The following is a 22,623-nucleotide window of genomic DNA, read 5'->3' as shown; positions in this document are numbered from 1 at the left end:
CTCTCACTCTCTTCCTGCCATGTGAGGACACAGGGAGAAGGTGACTGTCTGTAAGCTGGGAAGAGAGCCCTCACCTGAACACAACCATGTGGGCATCCTGATCCAGAACTGTGAGAAAATTAATTTTTGTTGTTTAAGCCACACACTCTAGGATATTCTGAAATAGCAAAGATCTAAATATCAGAAAGAAGTCATTTTTCTCTAAATTATTCTATAGCTTAAACAAAATTTCAATCAAAATTGCATTAGGCTTCCCATGGAACTTAAGGAGCTGATTTTTAAAAATTTAAGTAGAAGTGCGAAGGGCTAAAAAGAGGTAAGATACTCCTGAGAAACAAAAAAGTTGGGAAACTTGGCCTACCAGATATCATGAGTTAAGAATAAAGCTACAGTAATATGATAATACAGTACTGGTAAGGCACACAGATCAATAAACCGAATAGACTACAGGAAACTTGATAAACATCGAGGTTGATACTGCAACTGAGTGAGGAAAGAGTGTGTTGGGGCAATGAGTTCTCTAATGAGCAAAAAGGAAGACACTGACCTCTCCCGTCACATCATTCGTTATACACAGTAGTCAAACACATGTGAACTAAGAACTTTTGTAAGAGTATCTTTAATGACTTCACAGAAACCTGCACATGTGCACAAAAAAAGATATACAAGAATATTTATAGCAGTATTGTTGGAATTCATAGGTGATGACTGGATACCTAAAGATAGGGATTAAAAAGCTTAGAAAATATAAGAAGAAAACTAGCAGAGATACATGTAAAACTGAAGAAGCCCTAAGAGTAAACTATAGGAAAAAATGCTCAAGAGGAAAATGCATAGGAAAGAATGGCAAAAATGATAATTCTGCACTGTTTTCATTTTTACATATGTAATGATCCAGGTTCCAGAAGTTCCTCACATCCACCTTTGGTTTAAGAAGCTTAAGATCTGACTGAAAAATAATTATTTTTAGATACAAAATTCCTAATAAGTTATTTCAAAAGTGTTGCCAACACAATAAACAGTAGACTCTACTGTTTATGACAGTGAATTTTAGAGTTGTCTGATTATTATAAAAGAAGTATGGTCAATGAACAAAATTTTCAAATAAATAAAAGCACAAGAAAATCACTCACATATCTCACACCCAGAAATAACCACAGCTAAAATTACATGTACTCACTTCTGGCTCTTATCATTCACACGTTTTAAAATTAGAATCTCTCTGTAAATACAATTTAGTATTTTTTGATTTGTTATATTCTAAGTATGAGCCCATATCACTAAGTCTTAGAAAAGCATTTTAATGGCTATTTTATACTGTACCATATGTCACATAACTGAAAAATCTTTCCTCCTATTCAGGTTGGACATTTAGGTTATTTCCATTTTTTCCCTATTATATTGTAAATGGTACTATGATAAACATCCTTGTAAATAAATCTTTGATCTTATCTCTTATTATTTACTTATGAATAATTAAGAGATCAAAGGCCCTTTCTACAGGTTGCTAAATTGCTTTCTAAGAAGGTTTAGGAACTTATGTTCAGAGTAGAATATAGGGCATTTGAAGACACACTGTATCAGGTCAAAGAACTGGGTTCTATATCAGACTCTCGATAATTACCTAGCTATGTAACTCTGAGCAAGACATACAACTTCTCTGAACCTCAATTTTTCCATCAGTTAGAAAATAGCATTACAATTTGTGTGGTTTATTTTTTTAATCTCAAAGAATTGTTCTGAGAACCAAGTAAAACAACATATCTGAAAGAACTATAAACCAGAAAATCACTAAACAAATATAACGTGTATATGGGGTAATACTTATCTAATGAATAGTAAAAAAGAACAAGAATTTATTATAACAAATGGTTTACATCAATATAATACTCATTACCACCACAAAAACACTTAAGTTGGGTAACATATTATGAGAACTAAAATAACTCTTACACAGTTGATCCTCATGCCTACTAGCTAGAATTTATTTGTAACTCCAAAATCAATATTGACAGTGCTTTTGCAGTCATTTGTATGTGCAAAGCAGCAAGAAATATGACTTGCCCCATGCACACATTCCCCGCTGAGTTACATGAGGCAATACTCTGCCTTCTTGTTTAGCATTTGTGTGTTTTTGGTGATTTTGCTGTTTAAAATGGTCTCCAAGTATAGTGCTTAAGTGCCATCTGATGTTCCTAGGCACAAGTCTTTATACACAGACTATATAAAACTCTCTGGCATAAAGTTTTCATTATTTGCTACTTTACTAATTATCCTGTTTTTCTCTACTTACATCCAAACAGATTAATAAGAGTACAGCAACAGTCTAAAATTATTTTGAGATATGAATCTGACTTTTTTTCTTGAACATAAAATTTACTGTCCAATTTAGGAAGCAAAGTTAGAAAATATGTCTGGAATACTAAAGTCACTTCAGAGGTCAGTGCTTTTTATAAATTTAAAATAGATGAGGTACTGAAAATGAGCAGATATGTTTTACTCATTAAATGTTCCAATAAGACAGTTCTAATGCTTAATAAATCCCTGAAGAACAATTTTTATATCAAAGTGTAATACCAGCCCAGAATGAGCTAGTGAAAACTGCCACATGGAAAAATTTCAGTAGACACTATGCTAAGAAAGTATTTAAAAAGTACTATACTTTCTAAAAGTAATCCTACAATGTTGTGAAAATATAAGAATCAGAAGTGTAGTTACAATTCTGAGGCTCCATTTCACAAAGAAAATTAGCATATTTTGTTTTTGTCTAATACACAAGACAACTTAAAAAGAATGCAATATTAAAACATGTAACACTGTGAAGTAAAACCAGCTATTAATTAATATTGTTCAGAACAGTTAAAAGTCACTGAATAATGCATACCATTTAAAATCTTATATACTTTTTATAGTAATGTTTTGAAAAATGATTAAGACATTTATGAAACATGTACCTTTATTATAATAAAATAGACTGTCTTACTGGTTGATTTTTTTCTATTAAAAATATCAAAAATTGACATTGTCCTTATTTCTTGACATGTGAATCTGACTTCTTGAGATGTGAGATCTGAATCTCACACATACACACACATTTACAACTTCAAATTATATTACTTTTTAAAAGTATAGTGCACATTGAAATAATATGCTGAAGTTAGCAACATTTGAACATACAGCATTACATGCTTTTCATGAAGCAAAAGAGAAAATTAACTGTTACCTATCACAGTAAAATAGTACGTTGTGATAATAAGAAAATATTTAGAGAAAATAATTTGATACTAAAACATGGAAATCACAGTTCAGTAGAAAGGTTCAGAATAAGTGTTATAGAATAAGACAAATATGTGTTTCTACCCTGCTTTATTAGAGACTAAGCTGTGTGACCTTGGGCAAGAATAACAGCTTAACCTATTTAAGCCTAAATTTTCTCATCTATAAAATGGAGATGACAGTACTACTGTATAGGATGTAGACTAAATGGAGCACAAAGTATTTAAGAAAATGCCCTTTAAAAAATCAATAAATGGTCACTATTATTATTATTACTGATGTTGTTATTAAACGCAGCTTTGAAAAGCAATTTATTAAATATGAAACATTTAAAAACAATACATTAGTTCATACTTATTTTTCTAGGAATACTGTTTTACTGTAGCACGTCGTGAGTAGTTCAGCTCTGTTAAATTATTATTAAACATTTGTTTAAATAACAAACAAAAATTCCTTTAGATAAGACCTTTATAACCAAAGGATATCGTTCCAAAACCAGAAGAACCACGTCACATACATCCAGAATTTGGTTGCCAAATATATTCCAAGGGGCAATGCACTATGCATTGAATGATCAAAAAAGGATCTGTAAAACACAAGAAGTTTTATAGAACTTGAACTCTATATTTCATTGTAAAAAAGAATATTTATTTATTTAAATGAAAATTACATATATTCTGTATAGTATACTCTTAACAAAACCCAGAAATCCAGGATGCTTAAATATCAATACTGTTTTCATGGTACGCAATAAGAAATGAGTGCACAGCTGAATGACCCAACAAGAGTCTGAAGCTACTTTTAATTCATCAGAATTAAAATTATATTCTATGTACTTTTCAACTTTAGAATTTCACTGTATTCCTATTCTCTTAAATCAATAACTCACTTTAGTATATATAGTAACTCTATCACCCAGCATATTACTCACCAAAGACATAATTTTAACAAATGAGCGCAAAGCAATCCCCAAGTTTTTCTCTATGTTTCACCATTATTTCTCCTTACCTACACATTCCCACTAAGCTTTCAGCACATCTTCTCAAAGAAAATGAACTGGCTAACTTGGAGGAATTAAAGGTCATTATTTACAGCATTCAGAATTCAGGAAAAATAAATACTGATAAATTTTATTAAACATAAGCAGGATCAACCATCCACGTACACTAAGTAGGGAGTATTGGTGAATTCCTACCTACACTACCCCTTGGAGCGCCTAGAAACACTAAAATGAGATTAATTACCTAGAATTAAGCCTCTTCCTGAGAGTTACCACATTAGTGCATTACCAGTCATTCTCATCTCTCTCTGAATTATTTTCAGAAGTCTCTTTTGAAATTCTGGTGAAAACAAGGTACTAAAGGAATGGAAATTAGGTGGGAAGTTCTGGATCATAAATGCCTGCCTAGTTTGCTGGATGGGCCACCTTAGGGGAATAGGATCTAGGGATAAGAAGAAAAGGGCATGATCACAATGTTTAAATAAAAAAGGAGAAAGAGAAAATTAAAAAACAAAAACAAAAACTGAGCGTTACTTCATATGCTTAGACTTTACCTTGTGCTAAAATCAAACCTCTTTCTTGCACACTGCCTATGATCAAAGAAAATATAATTCCTATGGAAAGGTAAGCTCAAGCATTATAGTTACCCAGAAATAACCAATATATATTACATTTAGAGTTCAACAAACTTGAGTCTACTTCTATTGAAATGTCTTAAAGCTGTATTTTAGCCTTAAAAATTATATGTTAGACTTTGTCACTGAAAGTACCTTTAGAGTCATTTTTAACAACAATGTTAAAAATGTTAAAGATTTCAGATATAAATCTGCCAAAAATTCTTTAACATTAAATTAAGATCAAACATGTTATATAAAGGCAGTGTTCTAAATATACAAAACATTAATTTTATATAGCCAGGTCCAAACTATATTCTTACATGTCCAGTTAAAAATATAGCTAAAAACAACACACTTACTTTGAAAGAAACTGTACTGTAGCCCAAACGCCACCATACATTAGCCCTTTAATGAGCCAAGAATCAATATTTAGGTCTGCTATAAACCCAACCAGCCAAATAACTAGGAAAGGAGTTCCCAGCATTACTTTCTGCCGAAATTCCTGTACAGAAAAAAAAAAGAGAGAAACTTTTGCATGTTTCAAGTAACCTCAATGTGAATCACTGTTACCTTTGTGAAAACATAGAACAGGGGTGAAATTCATTCATTCAAATATATCTACTATGTACAGATACTATTTAAGGTGCTAGTCTCTGTTTTCTAGAAAGAGGTATTAAATAAACAATTTAAAAGTTCTTGGTTAAAACTGTAGAAAATGAGAATAGAAGTTATAGGACTGGGTCTAGATAGTCAGATACAGAAGACAGCAGTACCACCTGCCAACACGTGGACAGGCTAGAAAACAGTTCATGAAAATACCACCCCATTTTAACGAAAGCATTGATAACTAAGGAGACAAGGGCAACCAGAATGACTGAAGTCTAACAGCTATATCAGATAAGGAAACCTGAGTATGCTTAGCCTGGAGAAGATATTTTGAATTTATAATACATATAACAGTATATTATACATATAACATATAACAGTATATTATAATGTTTATAATACATATAAACAGTATATTAAAACCTTAAAGTAAGATTGAGAAGAAAATCAAACAATCTACAGCGTCCCAGAGACCACAGAATGGAGATGATGTGCCTCTGAACACATATCAAAGCAGAGTGCTTAATATTTCAGATGTCGTACCATTTCACTTTTGTACTGGTCTAATTGTTAGAAATACTCATAAGTATAAAACCTGCCTGCTTCCCTGGTATCTTCACAGCAACACAGAGTCTACTGCCGCTCCTACATAACAGCCCTTCACACACTTACAAGCAGCTGTTAAGTCTCTCGAGTTACCTTAAGTGACAAAACTATATAAGATATTCCAGGTGTGATCCAACAAAGTTCAGAGTGTAAATATTACTCTCATCATTGAATATTTACCTTTCTGAAGGCCAAGATTATATTATATTATGCCTCTTTTTGTTTTTTTTTAGCACACCTTTCATACCGTTGGCTTCTAGTGAAATAAATACTTTTTCATATAAATGACCATGTCTTCCCCAATTCAGCCACTGTAATTCATTTTCTGAACTAATTGTGTAATTTTAACTTAGACTTATAATTAAACATATTGACTTGAGAGTTTAATTTTATGCTGTAGTGAAATAACATCCTTCCAGTTTGTTTCTTCATCTCTATATGTGTGAATTTCATATCAAGACATTAGAGAAAGTTTACAACTGGAAGGAGAGAGTGTATGACTAAGGGTGGGTATTGGTGGGAGAGAGGGTGGACATGTGTCATTTGAAAAAGTATTTTCTAAAATTATCTTTAACTTGGCTTGTTTTTAGTCAAGACACTTGTTCTCCCCCAGCAATGGCCACATTTTTTCATTATTAATGGCCACACTTTTTCATTATTAAAAATTAAGACAATTTACATACAGTGAAATTCACCCTTTTTTGTGTACAGTTCTCTGAGTTTTGATGAATATACACAGTTGTGTAACAAGCACGAATATCAAGACACAGAACAGTCCCATCCAGCCCTGAAATACCCTATGCCACCAGGCTCAAGCCCTGGCAACCACTAGTCTGATATCTGTCCTTTTACTTTTTCCTTTGCAGGAATGTCACATAAAAGGAGTCATACTGAATGCAGTCTTTTAAATCTGGCTTCTTTCACTTAGCGAATGCATTTGACATTCATCCATATTGTTACGTGTATTAGTAGTAAGTTCCTTTTTAATGCTGAGTAGTATTCCATTACAGGATGTGTCAAAGTCTGGTTATTCATTCCCCAGCAGAGGGATTAAGCTTGTTGCCAGTTTCTGACTGTAAATAAAGACATCATAAGCATTCACATATAATTTTTTCTGTGAATACAGGCTCATTTCACCTGGTTAAATACCAATGTGTGTGATTTCTGGATTTATTTCAAGCTGTCATTTAATATACACATTATAATATTGTAAAGATGTAATGGTGATGCGCTGCATTTGTAGACATGAAAAATCTATTTTCTCTTATATTTCATTACAGAACGTTTCTAATATATAGTAAATTTAAAAGTATTTTATAGTGAATATCTGTATATCCACCACCCAGATTCTACAATTCAGTAATCTATTTTTTAATTAAACTTTTTATTTTGAAATAATTGTAGATTCACATGCAGTTTTTTAAATCCATTTTTTAAACTGATATACAGTTAATTTACAATGTTGTGCTAGCTTCAGGTGTACAGCAAAGTGACTCAGTCATACATATAAAAGAATATATATATATATTCTTTTACAGATTCTTTTCCATTATAGGTTATTACAAGACATTGAATACAGTTCCCTGTGCTATATAGTAGGTCCTTGTTGTTTACCTATTTTATACATAGTAGTGTGTATATGTTAATCCCAAACTCCTAATTTATCTCCCCCCACGCCCTGTTATCCCTTCTGGTAACCATAAGTTTGTTTTCTATGTCTGTGAGTCTATTTCTGTTTTGTAAATAAGTTCATTTATATCATTTTTTAAGAGCCCACACATAAGTGATATCATATGATATTTGTCTCTGACTTACTTCACTTAATATGATTTCTAGGTCCATCCATGTTGCAGCAAATGGCATTATTTCATTCTTTTTTATGGGTAATATTCCATTGTGTATATATACCACATCTTCTTTAGGTTGCTTCCATGTCTTGGCTATTGTAAACAGTGCTGCTGTGAAAACTGGGGTGCATGTATCTTTTCAGATTAGAGTTTTATCCAGATATATGTCCAGGAGTGGGATTCTTGGATCATATGGTAATTCTATTTTCAGTTTTTTAAGGAACCTCCATACTGTTCTCCACAGTAGTTGCACCAATTTACATTCTTACCAACAGTGTAGGAGGGTTCCTTTTTCTCCATACCCTCTCCAGCATTTATTATTTGTAGACTTTTTATTGATGGCCATTCTGGTGTGACGTGATACCTCATTGTAGTTTTGATTTGCATTTCTCTAATAATTAGCTATGTTGAGCATCTTTTCACGTGCCTGATGGCCATCTGTATGTCTTCTTTGGAGAAATGTCTATTTAGGTCTTCTGCCCATTTTTTGATTGGGTTGTTTGTTTTTCTGATATTAAGCTATATGAGTTGCTTGTATATTTTGGAAATTAATCCCTTGTCGGTAGCATCGTTTGCAAATATTTTCTCCAATTCTGCAAGTTGTCTTTTTGCTTTGTTTATGGTTTCCTTTGCAAAAGCTTTTAAGCTTAATTCGTCTCAATTGTTTATTTTTGTTTTTATTTCCACTACTCTAGGAGACAGAGCCAAAAAAATATTGCTATGATTTATGTCAAAGAGTGTTCGGCTTATGTTTTCCTCTAGGAATACTATAGCATCCAGTTTTACATTTAGGTCTTTAATCCATTTTCAGTTTATTTTTGGATATGGTGTTAGAGAATGTCTGTTCTTTTACCTGTAGGTATCCAGTTTTCCCAGCACCACTTACTGAAGAGACTGTCTTTTCTCCATTGTATATTCTTGCCTCCTTTGTCATAGATTAATTGACCATAAGTGCATGGGTTTATTTCTGAGCTTTCTATCTTGTTCCATTGATCTATACACTCTGCTTTTGTGCCAATACCATACTGTTTTGATTACTGTAGCTGTTTTGTTTTTTTTTATACAGCAGGTTATTAGTTATCCATTTTTACATATTAGTGTATACATGTCAATCCCAATCTCCCAATTCATCACAGCACCACCACCACCCCCCTCCGCCACCTTCCCCCTTGGTGTCCATACCTTTGTTCTCTACATCTGTGTCTCAATTTCTACCCTGCAAACCAGTTCATCTGTACCATTTCTCTAGCTTCCACATATATGCATTAATATGATATTTGTTTTTCTCTTTCTGACTTATTTCACTCTGTAAGACAGTCTCTAGATTCATCCACGTCTCTACAAATGCCCCAATTTCGTTCTTTTTTATGGCTGAGTAATATTCCATTGTATATATGTACCATGTCTTCTTTATCCATTCGTCTGTCGATGGGCATTTAGGTTGCTTCCATGACCTGGCTATTGTAAATAGTGCTGCAATGAACACTGGGGTGCACGTGTCTTTTTGAATTATGGTTTTCTCTGGGTATATGCTCAGTAGTGGGATTGCTGAGTCATATGGTAATTCTATTTTTAGTTTTTAAAGGAACCTCCATACTGTTCTCCACGGTGGCTTATCAATTTACATTCCCACCAACAGTGAAAGAGGGTTCCCTTTTCTCCACACCCTCTCCAGCATTTGTTGTTTGTAGATTTTCTGATGATGCCCATTCCAACTGGGGTGAGGTGATACCTCACTGTACTTTTGATTTGCATTTCTCTAATAATTAGTGATGTTGAGCAGCTTTTCATGTGCTTCTTGGCCATGTGTATGTCTTCTTTGGAGAAATGTCTATTTAGGTCTTCTGCCCTTTTCTGATTGGGCTGTTTTTTTAATATTGAGCTGCATAAGCTGTTTATATATTTTGGAGATGAATCCTTTGTCCGTGGATTTGTTTGCAAATATTTTCTCCCATTCTGAGGGATGTCTTTTCGTCTTGCTTGTAGTCTCCTTTGCTTTGCCAAAGCTTTCAAGTTTCAGTAGGTCCCATTTGTTTATTTTTGTTTTCATTTCCATTACTCTAAGAGGTGGATCAACAAACATCTTGCTGTGATTTATGTCAAAGAGTGTTCTTCCTATGTTTTCCTCTAAGAGTTTTATAGTCTACGGTCTTACATTTAGGTCTCTAATACATTTTGAGTTTATTTTTGTGTATGGTGTTAGGGAGTGTTCTAATTTCATTCTTTTACATGTAGCTGTCCAGTTTTCCAAGCACCACTTATTGAAGAGACTGTCCTCTCTCCATTGTATATCCTTGTCTCCTTTGTCATAGATTAGTTGACCATAGTTGCGTGGGTTTATCTCTGGGCTTTCTATCTTGTTCCATTGATCTATACCTCTGTTTTTGTGCCAGTACCATATTGTCCTGATTACGGTAGCTTTGTAGTATAGTCTGAAGTCAGGGAGTCTGATTCCTCCAGCTCCGTTTTTTTCCCTCAAGACTGCTTTGGCTAATCGGGGTCTCTTGTGTCTCCAAACAAATTTTAAGACTTTTTCTTCTAGTTCTGTAAAAGATGCCATTGGTAATTTGATAGGGATTGCATTGAATCTGTAGATTGCTTTGGGTAATATAGTCATTTTCACAACATTGATTCTTCCAATCCAAGAACATGGTATATCTCTCCATCTGTTGGTATCATCTTTAAATTCTTTCATCAGTGTCTTATGGTTTTCTGCATACAGGTCTTTTGTCTCCCTAGGTAGATTTATTCCTAGGTATTTTATTCTTTTGTTGCAGTGGTAAATGGGAGTGTTTCCATAATTTGTCTTTCACATTTTTCATCATTAGTGTATAGGAATGCAAGAGATTTCTGTGCATTAATTTTGTATCCTGCAACTTTACCAGATTCATTGATTAGCTCTAGTAGTTTTCTGGTGGCATTTTTAGGATTCTCTATGTATAGTATCATGTCATCTGCAAACACTGACAGTTTTACCTCTTCTTTTCCAATCTGGATTCCTTTTATTTCTTTTTCTTCTCTGATTCCCATGGCTAGGACTTCCAAAACTATGTTGGATAATAGTGGTGAGAGTGGACATCCTTGTCTTGTTCCTGATCTCAGAGGAAATGCTTTCAGTTTTTCACCATTGAGACAGATGTTTGCTGTGGGTTTGTCATATATGGCCTTTATTATGTTGAGGTAGGTTCCCTGTATGCCCACTTTCTGGAGAGTTTTTATCATAAATGGGTGTTGAATTTTGTCAAAAGCTTTCTCTGCATCTATTGAGATGATCATATGGTTTTTATTTTTCAATTTGTTAATATGGTGTGTCACACTGATTGATTTGCGCATACTGAAGAATCCTTGCATTCCTGGGATAAACCCCACTTGATCATGGTGTATGATCCTTTTCATGTGTTGTTGGATTCTGTTTGCTAGTATTTTGTTGAGGATTTTTGCATCCATATTCATCAGTGATATTGGTCTGTAATTTTCTTTTTTTGTAGTATCTTTGTCTGGGCTTGGTATCAGGGTGATGGTGGCCTCGTAGAATGAGTTTGGGAATGTTCCTTCCTCTGCAATTTTTTGGAAGAGTTTGGGAAGGATGGGTGTTAGCTCTTCTCTAAATGTTTCATAAAATTCACCTGTGAAGCCATCTGGTCCTGGGCTTTTGTTTGTTGGAAGATTTTTAATCACAGTTTCAATTTCATTACTTGTGATTGGTTTGTTCATATTTTCTATTTCTTCCTAGTTCAGTCTTGGAAGGTTATACCTTTCTAAGAATTTGTCCATTTCTTCCAAGTTGTCCATTTTGTTGGCATAGAGCTGCTTGTAGTAGTCTCTGAGGATGCTTTGTATTTCTGTGGTGTCTGTTGTAACTTCTCCTTTTTCATGTCTAATTTTATTGATTTGAGTCCTCTCCCTCTTTTGCTTGATGAGTCTGGCTAATGGTTTATCAATTTTGCTCATCTTCTCAAAGAACCAGCTTTTAGTTTTATTGATCTTTGCTATTGTTTTCTTTGTTTCTATTCCATTTATTTCTGCTCTGATCTTTATGATTTCTTTCCTTCTACTAACTTTGGGTTTTGTTTGTTCTTCTTTCTCTAGTTCCTTTAGGTGTAAGGTTAGATTGTTTGAGATTTTTCTTGTTTCTTGAGGTAGGCTTGTATTGCTATAAACTTTCCTCTTAGAACTGCTTTTGCTGCATCCCATGGGTTTTGGATCATCGTGTTTTCATTGTCATTTGTCTCTAGGTATTTTTTTGATTTCCTCTTTGATTTCTTCAATGATCTCTTGGTTATTTAGTAATGTATTGTTTAGCCTCCATGTGTTTGTGTTTTTTACGTTTTTTTCCCCTGTAATTGACTTCTAATCTCATAGCACTGTGGTCAGAAAAGATGCTTGATATGATTTCAATTTTCTTAAATTTACTGAGGCTTGATTTGTGACCCAAGATGTGATCTATCCTGGAGAATGTTCCGTGCGCACTTGAGAAGAAAGTGTAATCTGCTGTTTTTGGATGGAATGCCCTATAAATATCAATTAAATCTATCTGGTCTATTGTGTCATTTAAAGCTTGTGTTTCCTTATTAATTTTCTGTTTGGATGATCCGTCCATTGGTGTGAGGTGTTAAAGTTCCCCACTAGTACTGTGTTACTGTCGATTTCCTCTTTTAGAGCTGTTAGCAGTTGCCTTAAGTATTGAGGTGCTCCTATGTTGGATGCATATATATTTATAATTGTTATATCTTCTTCTTGGATTGATCCCTTGATCATTATGTAGTGTCCTTCCTTGTCTCTTGTAACATTCTTTAAAGTCATTTTACCTAATATGAGTATTGCTACTGCAGCTTTCTTTTGATTTCCATTTGCATGGAATATCTTTTTCCATTCCCTCACTTTCAGTCTGTATGTGTCCCTAGGTCTGAAGTGGGTCTCTTGTAGACAGCATATAGATGGGTCTTGTTTTTGTATCCATTCAGTAAGCCTGTGTCTTTTGGTTGGAGCACTTAATCCATTCACGTTAAAGGTAATTATCGATATGTATGTTCCTATGACCATGTTCTTAATTGTTTGGGGTTTCTTTTTGTAGGTCCTTTTCTTCTCTTGTGTTTCCCACTTAGAGAACTTCCTTTAGCATTTGTTGTAGAGCTGGTTTGGTGGTGCTGAATTCTCTTAGCTTGTGCTTGTCTGTAAAGCTTTTGATTTCTCCATCGAATCTGAATGAGATCCTTGCCAGGTAGAGTAATCTCGGTTGTAGGTTCTTCCCTTTCATCACTTTAAATATGTCATGCCACTTCCTTCTGGCTTGTAGAGTTTCTGCTGCGAAATCAGCTGTTAATCTTATGGGAGTTCCCTTGTATGTTATTTGCCATTTTTCCCTTGCTGCTATCGATAATTTTTCTTTGTCTTTAATTTTTGCCAATTTGATTACTATGTGTCTCAGCGTGTTTCTCCTTGGGTTTATCCTGTATGGGACTCTCTGCGCCTCCTGGACCTGGGTGGCTATTTCCTTTCCCATGTCAGGGAAGTTTTCGACTATAATCTCTTCAAACATTTTCTTTGGTCCGTTCTCTCTCTCTTCTCCTTCTGGGACCCCTATAATTCGAATTTGTTACGTTTAATGTTGTCCCAGAGGTCTCTTAGGCTGTCTTCATTTCTTTTCATTCTTTGTTCTTTATTGTCTTCTGCAGCAGTGAATTTCACCATTCTGTCTTCCAGGTCACTTATCTGTTCTTCTGCCTCAGTTATTCTGCTATTGATTCCTTCTAGTGTAGTTTTCATTTCAGTTATTGTATTGTTCATCTGTTTGTTTGTTCTTTAATTCTTCTAGATCTTTGTTAAACATTTCTTGCATCTTCTTGATCTCTGCCTCCATTCTTTTTCCAAGGTCCTGGATCATCTTCACTATCGTTATTCTGAATTCTTTTTCTGGAAGGTTGCCTATCTCCACTTCATTTAGTTGTTTTTCTGGGGTTTTATCTTGTTCCTTCATCTGGTACATAGCCCTCTGCCTTTTCATCTTGTCTATCTTTCTGTGAATGTGGTTTTTGTTCCATGGGCTCCAGGACTGTAGTTCTTCTTGCTTTTGCTGTCTGCCCTCTAAGGCTTCTTGACTGGAATTTTCTTTTGATTGTAATGGTGTAGTCATCAGAGAAAGGCAGAAGGCAGACTGGAACATCTAAGGCAGCAACAATAACATTTTTCTGGACTTTTAAAAGTATTTACAAAGAGGTTTTCAGAAGATGCTTAGAACACATTACTGCAGTGCTGAAAAGATGAAGAAATCGCAAAATTTTCTCTGCTTTTGCATCTCTTTTCTTAACTTCTGGGAATCACGAACGTTTGTCCAGTGTATTTCGGCTGTTATTTACTGAAGTCTCTCACCACAGCAGTGGGTTAACCCCGAACTTTGTCTCAGAAGCTCTCTCTTTTCCCTTGTTGAGGTTCCCAGCTTGGTTGGAATCTCCGATTACTGTAGCTGTGCAGTATAGTCTGAAGTCAGGGAGCATGATTCCTCCAGCTCCGTTTTTCTTTCTTAAGATTGTTTTGGCTATTCTGGGTCTTTCGTGTTTCCATACAAATTTTAAAATCTTTTGTTCTAGTTCTGTGAAAAATGTCATTGGTAATTTGATAGAGATTGTGTTGAAACTGTAGACTGCCTTGGATAGTATGGTCATTTTAACAATATGGATTCTTCCAATCCAAGAACATGGTATACCTTTCCATCTGTTTGTGTCATCTTCAATTTCTTTCATTAGCATCTTGTAGTTTTTAGAGTACAGGTCTTTTGCCTCCTTAGGTAGGTTTACTCCTAGGTATTTTATTCTTTTTTGATGTGATGATAAATGGGATTGTTCCCTTAATTTCTCTTTTTGATATTTTGTTGATAGTGTATAGAAATGAAATAGATTTCTGTATATTAATTTTGTATCCAGGAATCTTATTGAATTCACTGATGAGTGCTAGTAGTTCTCTGCTAGCGTCTTTAGGGTTTTCTATGTATAGCATAATGTCATCTGAAAACAGTGACAATTTTACTTCTTCTTTTCCACTTTGGGTTCATTTTATTTCTTTTTCTTCTCTGATTGCTGTGGCTAGGAATTCCAAAACTATGTTGAATTAAAGTGGCAAGAGTGGGCATCCTTGTCTTGTTCCCTATCTTAGAAGGTATGCTTTCAGCTTTTCACCATTGAGTATGATGTTAGCTGTGGGTCACGCAGTTTTAATGAAAAATGCGGACAGATCCCAAGTACTCGTTACCCAAAGTTCCCAAATGGCTAACATCTTGCAAAAGAGTAGTATAATATCACAACCAGGATATTGACACTGACACAATTAAGATACAGAATATTTCCATCACTACAAGGAATATTTCCATCCTTTTATAGCAACTTCCCTCATACCCTACCCCTCACTGCCATATTAACCTCTGCCAACTACTAATGTGTTCTACATTTCCATAATTTTGTCATTTCAGGAATTTTATATAAATGGAATTATACAGTATGTAACCTTATAGGATTGGCTTTTCACTCATAATAGAATTCTCCAGATATTCATTGGGTTATTGTACATACCATTAGTTCATTCCTCTTTATTGTTGAGGACTACTCCACGGTATGAATGTGTCAGTTTGTTTAATCATTCACCCACTGAAGGACGTTGGAGTAGTTTCCATTTTGGGTTAGTATGAATAAAGCTGCTATAAACATTCACACACAAATTTTTGTGTGAACATAAGGTTTCATTTCTCTGGGATAAATGCTTAAGAGTACAGTTTCTGGGTTGTACGGTATTGCATGTTAAGCTTTTTAAAAGAAAATTCCAAACTGTTCTCCAGGGTGCTGTACTTTTTTACATATCCTTCAGCAACAAATGAGTCTCTCGGCATCCTCATCAGCATTTGGTGTTGTTGCAACTTTTTATTTAGTTATTCTGACAGGTATGTAATAGTAAGTCACTGTGGTTTCAATTTGCATTTCCCTAATGAATAAAATGATGTTGAAGATCTTTTCACGTGCTTATCTGCCATTTTTATATCTTTTTTGGTGAAAATATCTCTTGTATAGCCTATTTTCTAATTGGATTGATTTTGCACTGCTGAGTTTTTAAAGTTCTTAATACATTTTGGAAACTAGTCCTTTGTTGGAAATGTGGCTTGTAAATACTTTCTCCCAGCCTGTAGTATGCCTTTTCATTCTAATCACAGGGTCTTTCATAGAACGAAAGTTTAAAATTTTGATCCAAATCCAAATGATCAATTTTTACCTTTACGGATCATACTTTTTGTGTCAAATCTCTTTGCCTAGCCGTAGATTTTTACAGTTTTACGTTTTACATTTAAGTCTTGAACAATTTTGAGTTAATTTTTTAATACAGTGTGAGGTTAGAGTAGAAGTTTATTTTTTTGCCTATGCATGTCCAAATGCTCCAATATCAATTGGTGAAAAGGCTGTCTTTCCTCCATTGAATTGCTTTTACACATCTGCCAAATGTCATTGGGCATACCTCTGTGGTTCTACTTCTGGGCTCTCTATTCTGTTCCACTGATCACTTTATTCCTCCAGCAATACTACACAGTCTTGATTACTGAAGCTATATAGTAGGTCTTAAAACTGCAGAGAGTGATTCTTCTTTTTCAAAATTGTTTTAGCTATTCTAAGTCTACTGCCTTTCCATATAAATTTTGGAATAATCTTGTTTATACAAATAAAAAATTTTTTGCTGGAATTATTTAATTACATTAAACCTGTATATTAATTTGGGGACATATTTACTAAGTTGAGTCTTCCAATTCATGAACACAGTATGTCTCTCCACTTATTTAGATCATCCTTGATTTCTTTCACTGGCATTTAAAATGTTTCAGCATACAGGTACTTTACAACTATTTACAGAGCAACTCTCTAGGAAAATGACCTGAAGACTAGCAGAAAAGATTTTCCATAACTAAAGAAATAAAGACGGAACCACAATGAGATAGGTAGGAGGGGTGGAGACATGGTATAACCAGGGCTCACACCCCCAGGATCAGTGACCCACAAATGGAAGGAATATCACAATCGTAGAGGCCTTTCCTCTACAAGGGAGAAGGGGTCTGAGCCCCGTGTGGGACTCCTCAGCCAAGGGGTCGTGCACCAGGAAGTAAAGCTCACAAAATTCCTGGCTTTGGAAACCAGCAGGGCCCATGTTCAGGAGAGCTGGAGGGCTATAGGAAACAGAGACTCTGTTCTTAATGGACACTGGCAAAATCTCAGATGCTCCAAGTCCCAGCACAAAGAGACAGCAGTTAGAAGCCTGGAACAGATCCACTTGCTGATCTTGGAGAGTCCTCTGGAGAGGCAGGAGGCAAATGAGAGACCCCTGCTGATACAGAAGCTGATGGCAGCCATTTTCGGGAACTTCTTCTACCCTAATAACACTAGGGTGGGCAAGTATCCTTTTAGAATGCTCCCTCTAGCCTATCAGTACCCAGAAACTGGCCCACCCTCCAGCTGGGTGGCACCAGCTCTGAGCACTGCCCCCACCACCACCTGGGGCCACCCAAACAGCCAATCAATCAGCATGATATACAACATTAACAAACTGAAGAATAAAAACCATATGATTATCTCAGTAGATACATAAAAAGCTTTTGACAAAATTCAACATCCATTTATGATAAAAACTCTCAACAAAGTGGGTATAAAGGGAACATACCTCAACATAAAAAAGGCCATATATGACAAACCCATAGCTAACATCATACTCAGTGGTGAAAAGCTGAAAGCATTTCCTTTAAGATCAGGAACAAGACAAGGATGCGCACTCTTCTACTTTTATTCAACACAGTATTAGAAGTCCTAGCCACAGCAATGAGATAAGAAAAAGAAATAAAGGGAATCCAAATTGGAAAGGAAGAAGTAAAACTGTCACTGTTTGCAGATGGTATGACACTAGATACAGAAAACCCTGAAGACACCACCAAAAAACTATTAGAATAAGTGAATTCAGTACAGTTGCAGGATACAAAATTAATAAACTAAACTCTGTTGTAATAACAAACCATCAGAAAGAGAAATTAAGAAAACAATCCCATTTACAAGTGCATCAAAAAGAATACAATACCTAGGAATAAATCTAACCAAAGAGGTAAAAGATTTGTACTCTGAAAACTATAAGACATAGATGAAAGAAACTGAAGACGACACAACAAATGGTAAAACATACCATTCTCACAGACTGGAAGAATTAATATTGTTAAAATGACCACACTACCCAAGGCAATCTACAGATTCAATGTGGTCCCTATCAAAATACCAACAGCATTTTTCACAGAACTAAAACAAGTAATTCTACAATTTGTATGGAAACACGAAAGACCCTGAATAGCCAAAGCAATCTTGAGAAAGAACAAACCTGAAGTATCACACTCTGATTTCAAACTATACTGCAAAGTTAACAGTAATCAAAACAGTATGGCACTGGCACAAAAACAGACACACAGATCAATGGAACAGAATGGAGAGCCCCAAAATAAACCCATTCTTATATGATCAATTAATCTACAACAAAGGAAGCAAGAATATAAAATGAGGGGAAAAAAACCTTTTCATTAAATGGTGTTGGGAAAACTGGACAGCTACATGTAAAAGAACCACACTGGACTAGTTTCTCACATTACACACAAAAATAAACTCAAAATGGATTAAAGACTTGAACGTAAAACCTGAAACATAAAACTCCTAGAAGAAAACAGGCAACATGCTCTTTGACATCAGTCTTAGCAATATTTTTTTGGCTCTGTCTCTTCAAGCAAGGGAAACAAAACCAAAAGTAAACAAATGGGATGGCATGAAACTAAAAAAGTTTTCCACAGTAAAGGAAACTGACAACAACAACCAAAAAGGGCAGCTCACTGAATGGGAGAAGATAGCTGCATATGATATACCTGATAAGGGGTTAATATCCAAAATATACAAAGAACTCATATAACTCAACATCAAAAAAACAAACAACTCAATTATAAAGTAGGCAGAGGACCTGGAATAGACATTTTTTCAAAGAAGATATACAAATGGCCAACAGACATATGAAAAGATGCTCAACATCACTGATCAGGGAAATGCAAATCAAAACCAAAACAGGATACCACCTCAGACCTGTGGGAATGGCTATCATCAAAAAAGACAAGAAATAACAAATGTTGGCAAGGATGTGGAGAAAAGGGAATCCTTGTGCACTACTGGTAGAATTGTAAATTGGTACAGGCACTCTGGAAAACAGTATGGAGGGTCCTCAAAAAATTAAAAATAGAACTGACACATGACCCAGCAATTTCACTTCTGGGTATTTACCCAAAGAAACAAAAAGACTAATTAGAAAATATATATACACCTCAATGTTCACTGCAGTATCATTTATAATAACCATGATATGGTAGCAACTTAAATGCCCATTGATAGAGATGAATAGATACAGAAAATGTGATTCTATACATACAATGGGATATTACTCAGCCATAAAAAAGAATGAAATCTTGCCATTTGTGACAACATGAATGGATCGAGAGGTATTATGCTAGGAGAAATAAGTCAGAGAAAGACAAATACCATGTGGTCTCACTTATATGGGGAATAAAAAAAACAAACAAACAAACCAAAAACAGACTCAGAGATACAAAGAACAGGTGGTTGCCAGAGGGGAGGGGGTTGGGGGTGAAAGAGATGAAGGGGATTAAGAGGTACAAACCTCCAGTTATAAAATAAATAAGCCATGGGATGTAATATATAGCATAAGGAATATGGTCAATAATATTGTAATAAATTTGCATAGGGACAAATGGTTACTAGACTTAATGTGGTGATCATTTCATAACGTATACAAATGTGAAATCACTATGTAGTACATCTGAAACTGACATAATATTGGACATCAACATTTCAATTTTAAAAAGTTATGTTTACAATATACTGCAGTCTATTAAGCATGAAATAGCATTATGTCTAAAAAAACACTGTACACACTTTAAGTAAAAAATACTTTATTGCTAAAAAATGCTAACCATCATCTGAGCCTTCATCAAGTCATAATCTTTTTGCTAGTGGAGGGTTTGAAATATTGGGAGAATTACCAAAATGTGACATGGAGACACAAAGTAAGCAAATGCTGTTGGAAAGATGGCACCAACAAGACTTACTAGATGCAGATTGCCACAAACCTTCACTTTGCAAAAACAAACAAACAAACAAAAACGAAATATCTGTGAAATGCAATAAAATGAGGTACGCCTATAGTTTTCCTTTCTGTACTGTCTTCGCCTGCTTTTGGTATCATATGTCATTTCCATTCTGCTACTTGCCCATATAAGTAACTTGCCAATATTCTTGTATGTGAAGTGAGTTTCTTACAGACAGCATATAGTTGAGTCACACTTTGTAATCCACACTGCCAATATCTGTCTTTTAATTGGTATATTTAGACCATTTACAGTTACTCTAATTATTGATATGTTAGGGTTTAAATCTATAATTTTATTTTTTGTTTTTTTGTTTGTTCTGTGTCTTTGTTTCTGGTTTCTTTTTCCTAACTTCTTGTGGGTTACTGAAAAGCTTTTTAGAATTTTATTTTATCTATGGTGTTTTTGAGTATATGTCTCTGAATAACTTTTTTAGTGGGTACTCTAAGTATTATATAAATATAACATCACAGTATACTGGTGTCATCATTTTACCAATTCAAGTGAGCTGTGGAACCCTTACCTCCATCAATGTCCCTCTACCCTCCCCTGTTTACATTATAAATAGTCTCAAATATGTTTTCTACATACATTTAGATCCACATCAAACAGTATTATAATTTTGCTTCAACTGTCAAACATAATTTGGAAGACATAGGATAAGAAGGAAAGTCTACTGTATTTACCCATAATTTTGCTTACCATGATCTTATGTTCCAAGATTCTTTCTTTTATCATTTTCCTCCTGTATAAAGAACTTCTCTTAGCCATTTTTTTAGGGCAGGTCTGCTGGCCACAAATTCTCTTAACTTTTCCTTTATCTGAAAATGTGTTGACTTCTCCTTCATTCCTGAAAGATATTTTCACTGGATAAAGGATTCTGGATTGAAAGTTCTTTCCATCCAGCACTTGGAAAATGTGGCAACTCCTTTTGCCTCTACTGTTTCTGATGAGAAATCCAGTGTTCTTGAATAATGTTACCCCTACTGGTAAGGGGACTTCAAGATTTTTATTTCTTAGTCTTTAGTTTCCAGAAGTTTGACTATGATGTGTTTGGTTTGGATTTGAGTTTATTCTGTTTAGGGTTTGCTCCACTTTTAATCTGCAGGTCTGTCTTTTGCCAAATTTGGGGGTTTTTTGGCCATTCTATGTTTGAGTACTTTTTCAGCTCCACCCGCTTTTCTTCTTCTGGTACTCCAATCATATCAGTGTTAGATATTCTGGTATAACCACAGGTCCCTCAAGTTCTGTTCTGTTTTGCTTGTTTTTCTCAGTTTATTTCCTTTTGTTGTTGAAAACAGGTAATTTTTATTGTCTATCTTCAAGGTCATTGATTCTTTCCTCTGTCTCCTCTCTTCTGCTGTTGAGCTCATCCACTGACTCTTTTTTATTTTGGCTATTATAATTTTCCGTTTTAAAATTTCCATTTGGTTCTTCTTTATATTCTATTTCTATAGTTCTATTTCTTCGCTGAGACTCTATTTTTCAGTTGTTTCAAGCATGTTCATAAGTATTCACTAAAGGCTTTTTATGATGATTGTTAAATTCTTCTGTCAGATAATTCCAACATCTCTGTCATCACACTGGCATCTACTGATCGTCTTTTCATTCAGTTAGATCTTCTCGATTCTTGGTTTGATATGTGGTTTTTGTTTGAAACCTAGACATTTTGGGTATTATGAGACACTGGATCTTATTTAAACCTTTTCTTTTATGTGGATTCCTCTGATGTAGGCAGGGGGAGGGAAGTGAGACATCTTCTCATTACTGGCAGGTGAGGTGAAAGTCCAGGATCCCAAGGGGGCCTTCACTGACACCTGAGGAGGGGTTTCCTCATTACGGACAGGCAAAGGTGGGACTTTCAGCTCTCCACTATACCTCTACTGGTATCTCCTTGACTGGGAGGGTTACAAGTGCCTCATTACTGTTTTCTATGTGGTCTCCACTGATAACAGCAGGGGATGGGACCTCATTAACAGCCAGTGGGGATGAAAGTCCCAACTCTCCACTCCACCTTCCCTGACACCACCCCAGTAGAGAAGTTGGGGCACATCATTATAGCCTGGTAAGGGCGGAAGTCTAGGCCTTTGCTGTTGTGAGTCAGGGTGGAGCCATGTTTTTTTCTGTTGTGTTTGGCTGTAGTAGAAAGTTATTTTCTAAAAGTTTCTATCTTGCTAAATAAGCTGCCTCTTTTGTGGTCCTTTGGCTAAAAAGCAGGTTTTTGGGGAGCGTTTTTTGTCTGTACCATTCATGATTCTGGGTTGTTGGCTTTGTCAGTTCCTCTTCTGGGAAATATGAGGCAAAAAAAGAAAACGCAGGGAACTCACCACCATGTCATTCTTTGGATCCTTAGCTCCCTACCTGCTCTGCCACCTTCTCTCCATCTTCAGTCTTCCTATATTTGTTTTGTACATAATGTCCAGGTTTTTTAGTTGTACTTGGCAGGAAGGAATAGGGAAAAAAATACAT

General features: G+C 35.1%; 1 protein-coding gene across 1 annotated transcript in view; it reads right to left on the bottom strand.

Annotated features, from left to right (window-relative positions):
* Positions 1-22,623, bottom strand: part of ZDHHC17 (zDHHC palmitoyltransferase 17) — a 100,174-nt gene that overhangs the window by 17,736 nt on the left and 59,815 nt on the right. Inside the window, exons 9-10 of the mRNA XM_082351640.1 lie at positions 5,253-5,395; positions 3,762-3,862 (exon numbers count right to left, since the gene is read on the bottom strand). Of these exons, the coding sequence (XP_082207766.1) occupies positions 3,762-3,862; positions 5,253-5,395 (244 nt within the window). The remainder of the gene's footprint in view (positions 1-3,761; positions 3,863-5,252; positions 5,396-22,623) is intronic.

This window comes from Balaenoptera borealis (assembly GCF_965194805.1).
Source record: "Balaenoptera borealis genome assembly, chromosome: 13".
NCBI classification, from domain to species: Eukaryota; Metazoa; Chordata; class Mammalia; order Artiodactyla; family Balaenopteridae; genus Balaenoptera; species Balaenoptera borealis.
Note: the sequence above shows the minus strand (reverse complement) of the source record. Positions and strands in the feature narration are given on the sequence as shown.